Source organism: Salvia hispanica, chromosome 4 (assembly GCF_029641045.1).
Source record: "Salvia hispanica isolate PSC_SH4W2 chromosome 4, Shi_PSC_v1, whole genome shotgun sequence".
Classification (NCBI taxonomy): Eukaryota; Viridiplantae; Streptophyta; class Magnoliopsida; order Lamiales; family Lamiaceae; genus Salvia; species Salvia hispanica.
Genome location: NC_142695.1, coordinates 20083009 through 20088244, shown reverse-complemented (window position 1 = coordinate 20088244; position 5236 = coordinate 20083009). Strand labels below are relative to the sequence as shown.

General features: G+C 43.2%; 1 protein-coding gene across 1 annotated transcript; it reads left to right on the top strand.

Annotated features, from left to right (window-relative positions):
• The first annotated feature begins 1284 nt into the window (after positions 1 to 1284).
• On the top strand, positions 1285 to 4763 carry LOC148927436 (uncharacterized). Its single transcript, XM_089069693.1, has 2 exons — positions 1285 to 3177; positions 4337 to 4763. Exon 1 carries the CDS (start codon positions 1316 to 1318, stop codon positions 2861 to 2863), a length of 1548 nt encoding a protein of 515 aa, XP_088925819.1. The 5' UTR covers positions 1285 to 1315; the 3' UTR covers positions 2864 to 3177; positions 4337 to 4763.
• Positions 4764 to 5236: the final 473 nt, after the last annotated feature.

Genomic DNA, 5236 nt, shown 5'->3' with positions numbered 1-5236 from the left:
TGAATCCTAACTTCAATTTCTGAGCTTATGCTTAAATTCTTCCATGGATTTTGCTTTATTTGATGATTTGTTCGGTTGAGAAGTTTGTTTTTCATGGAGGATGAGTTTGATGTTGTTGTTTCATGATTTCATTGGCTATATTTGTAAATTGGGTGATGAATTGTGTGTTTTGATAGTGAAATACCTCCTTGATCTTTGTTGTTATACTTTGCAATCATGTTCATAGCATTGTGAGGCTATTATTATTTTCATGAATTGCAATACATGAGTAATTGATAGAGATTGTTGGTTTCGTTGCCTATAATGTTGCGTCTCTGCAAGGGGATTTATTCACGTTGGGGGATGGATTATGGGTGTTCTTTTGTGTTGACTTTGTTACATAAGTTGTCAGGATTGTCGGCATCGGCAACATTAGTTTGATATTTTCCGCTTTGGGACAAGCCCGCACGGATTTGTTTTTGGGTCACTCCCAAAAGGCCTCAAACTAATTGGGGTAGGAATTATATACACCTTCCAACTTCCCTCAAATTTCCGATGTGGGATAGGTTTGTACTCAACAAACGTCCCCCTCAAACCGAGACCACATCGAAACACATAATGGGCTACGACTCAGACGGATCGTCGGCCCCACTCAAACATGGGTCTCGCAAATCGGACCAGACCCGACGCCAACCTGGCTCTGATACCACTTGTCAGGATTGTCGGCGTCGGCAGCATTAGTTTGATATTGTCCGCTTTGGGTCAAGCCCGCACAGATTTGTTTTTGGGTCACTCCTAATAGGCCTCAAACTAATTGGGGTTGGACAAAAATTATATACACCTTCCAACTTCCCTCAAATGTCTGATGTGGGATAGGTTTGTACTCAACAAACCTCTCCCTCAAACCGAGACCACATCGAAACACATAATGGGCTCCGACTCAGACGGATCGTCGGCCCCACTCAAACATGGGTCTCGCAAATCGGACTAGACCCGACGCCAACCTGGCTCTGATAGCACTTGTAAGGATTGTCAGCGTTGGCAAACATTAGTTTGATATTGTCCGCTTTGGGTCAAGCCCGCACGGATTTGTTTTTGGGTCACTCCCAAAAGGCCTCAAACTAATTGGGGTTGGACAAGAATTATATACACCTTCCAACTTCCCTCAAATGTCCGATGTGGGATAGGTTTGTACTCAACATAAGTCTTCATGAACCACACTAAAACACATGCTAGATACAAGCTTGCACACCATGGTCTATTTTTGTTGATTATTGGTTGGTTGATTGCAAGTTTGGGGGGGAACCCTTGTTTGTCATTTGTTGATGCTCTTTTTATGAGTTTGATGTTTCTTTGTAGGAACATGACAACAAGAGGAAAGCCCGAAAACGCGAAGAGCTATGGTATTGGCCTTCCGTTGGAAGCACACAAGACAATGTTGAAGAAAGTCTCGGCGAGAGACACCATGCCTTCAAGATACCCACATGATCTTCCCCTCGCCACTTTGGGGATTATAGAGGACTTTTGGGCGTTGTGCGACGTCAGTGAGGGGAATGGCCTCGACAATATGTTTCGTGGGAGGTGGCCATCATTCCGGAGACTCACTCTTGAGTTTCTAAGTATGCTTAAGGTCAACAAGGACCGCCACACCCGCATCCCCGAGTCCATTGACTTCCGCCTCGGCAACCACAACCACACATTCACGATGGCGGATTTGTGCGAGGTGTTCCAGTGCCACAACCCCAACCCCGGCGAGGAAGTGGAGTATGACTACTCCGACATGTGGAGAGCTATGTCCATTGAAGGGGAGGACTTTATGACGGCCTACGCCAAGTCTTCTTCCATCCACAACCCCGTCCTTCGATACCTCCACCGGGCGATGACGCAGCTAATGTTTGCCCGGATTGATGGTGGGAGTGTCTCCCAAACCGAGAAGGACGTGATTTGGAGCTTGCTCAACAAGAAGGGGATCAACTTTGGAATCCTCTTCACCATCTACGTCGACCGCATCTCCAAAAAGGACGGGAGCCCTATTTGTTGCGGTGGGTTGATCACGGAAATTGCCGAGTATGTTGGCATCCCGACGGTGGACTTCACTCTGGATATGGGTGGGATGTTCATCACCTATGAGGTCCTTTTTGCAGTAGGTCTTTTGAAGACCAACTCGAGTGGCCAAGCATTGTTCCTACAGTCGGCGCAGGATCACTTTCCTGTTACACACCCACAATTGACCAAGGTTGATACGTGGGACAACAAGGCCAATTGGAGGCTCGACACCGCCGCTCACCGGAGTGCAATTGAAGCTAACCCCATCGCATGGGAGTTTAGGAGGCGGAACATGCCGTTGCGCGTCCCCAACTTTGAACCGGAAGTTGATTCCACCTACGCCGCCATTGATGAAAATGTGGAGGGTGAAGAGCATTCGTATGCTCAAGGAAGTGGGGTACCACCGCCGCCGCCTCGACATGAAGAGGATGAGGAAGACGAAGTAGAAGGCCATCGCCGCCGCAATAGGAGTAACCACTGCCGAGGCCGACCGGATCCACATGTGGATTTCCAAGCCGGTACTTCTGCCCAAATAGGAGAGGTATTCTCCTATTTGCAAAACATGTCCAACATTTGGGACAATCGTTGGGCGGAGCAGCAGCAGGTGAACAACTTCAACCAACAAGGTTGGGAGGCCCAAGGCGATTGGAGGGCGGCCGAGACGAACTTTTGGGAGGCTCAAAGGCTCGAGGACGTTCATCAACGACAACAACTTGCCGAGTTTCACCAAATGGCCACGGAGGCTCAAGAGGACCGTCAAACCATGAGAGAGGACATCACCTACCTCATCGGCGCCTTCGAGGACCTTAGTGCTCGTTTCCCTCCTCCTCAAGAATGATGTAGTCAAGATCATGACTTTAAATGAGCACTTGTATCATTACTTTGTTTTAAGACAATTTGTTTTGAATGTTTTGACAATTTTTGATTAAATTTTGGTTATTTTTATCTTGAATTTCGTTTTTAAAGCCTTAAAATTTTTTTAAAGGTTCTGGACTCCTGCCAGCGACCGCTGCATGTGTTGCAGCGGCCCGCTGGCCATGCACTGGAAAGGCCTGACTCGTCCGCAGCGACCGCTGCACAATTATAGTTCCAGCGCAATTTTCGATTTTTGTCGAATTTTCACCCCGTCCGGACCCACGAGGAAATTTCAAGGTATTTTTATTGGTTTCTAGTTTACTCACGTCCCTACCAAATCTACAAACTTATTTTACTTTGTTGTAAATAAGTTTGGGGGGATGAAGTGGTGGACCATGAGTTTAGGAGTTTTGTTTAGGGTTTTTGTTTTTTTGTTTTTGCTTAGTTTTGAAATAAAACCCAAAGATGAATCCTTGTGAAAACCTTGAAAAATGTCGTAAACTTAACATGAAGAACTTAGAAACATGCATGCTTAGGGACACACTTTAGATCGAGTTGCTGATGATATTACATTCCATCTATGTTTAAGTATGGCTTAGCGTTTTGATTTGATGGTTTGGTGAAAAGGTGCATAACTAGTGAATTGCTTGTTCGCCTTGAATCATGCTTATACATTGTGAGATTTGAGCTTAATATTCTTTCTTGTGTGATTTATCTGCAAGCATGTATATGTTTCTAGAACTTGCTCCTAGTCTTGCCTAAGTTTACATAGTGTTTAAGTTGATAAGGGAATATGTTAGACCATCTTTTCCAAAATTTTCGACTCTCTCAAAATTTTCAAAATTTCCCCTTGGGTTAGTATAGTTGAGCCTTTAAGCCTATTCTTTGTTGAGAATTCAAAATTTTCAAGATGTTGAGCCTTTAAGCCCATTCTTTGGAAGCCAAATTAAATGGGGACAATTCCTTGGGTTAGTATAGTTGTTATATCTTTCGTAAAGGAATTGGAAAGATAAGGAGGAAAAGTTGAGAAAAAAAATAGCGTGCTTAAATAAAGAAAAATGTACAAGTTGTGAAATAGTGAAAAATTCAAATATGTGCTTAATCTTAGAAAGGATGCCTATGAAATAAAAAGAAGAAAAAAAAAGAAAAGGTATGAAAGGTTGTGAAAAGAAATAAATCATCAAAGGGTTGGAAAGTAAGTTGAAGGAGAAAAATATGTGTTAAAAGTGTCATGGGATTTAGAAAAGTGGAGTCAATTTACTCTACTTGGGATACCTTTATTTTTGAGTCACTTTTTAGCCAAATGTTCCTCACCTACCAAAGAGCCTACATTACAACCAAAAAGAAAGACCTTTCGGACTTTTGATGATTAATCACTGATAAGGCTAATTTCATGCATCGGTTATATGGTGAAAAGCGTTATAATTTGCTGGGTCTAACACGTTTCCTAAACCAGGTGTGTGAAAAAATCGCTAGATCGAGGAAATGCTGAAGGAAATGGTCTAGCAAAGGAATGAAGTGAAGTGAGCATAATTCAAAGGAAAGAAGGCGTGATGGAGGGAGTCAGTAGCTGAGGGCAACAAAGTCTATCTATACCTCGCTGGACCCCACTCCAACGCCTATAAATAGAAGAGCATGCAACGCACAAGGAGGAACTTTTTTTTACTCTCTTTTAGCTCACACACATAACACACACTTGGGAATGGGAGATCTGGGGTAGTTCGGGGTTACGAAGGGTTCATTTCTTTAGAAGGTCTCAGTTGCAACACCGTCCGCGTGTGGACGAAGATAAAATCTCTTTTTAATTTCGGCTGTTTTGCACTTTTGCGTCGAACTTCACTTTCGAGAGTCGACTTGGCTGTTGATGTTACTCGTTATCTTTTCGCTTCTGTTGGTTGCGTTTAGTTGTGATATTTCGAGTTGATTTACATAGATCTTGCTGCTGAGAGTTTATTTTAACAAGTTTTATGTCGATCTCTGTTTTATTTTGATGTTGTGGTACTCGATCTGGGAATTTGGTGATAGATCTGTGGTTTATTGACTGATTGGAGGTTATTGTTTAAATCTGAAGTGATGAAGTGTTTCTGTTGGGAGGAGTTTGCGTCGGACGCTTGGATCCGGAGTGGATTTAGCGTCTGAGGTTGGATCCGAAGTGAGAAAAGGAAGTTGTTAGATGGATTTGAGTTTTCTGCTTGTTTCCTGTTGTACTTCGTCTAGCATCTGTAGATCCGTTCAGTTCTTCATTGTATGCATCAATTTGATTTAGATTTAGTTTGCTCTGCACTGATTTCGTTCATGTTGTTTTCCTTATGAGTTTTTTTTACGCAATTTGGTTGAAGAAGATGATGTCGCTGTT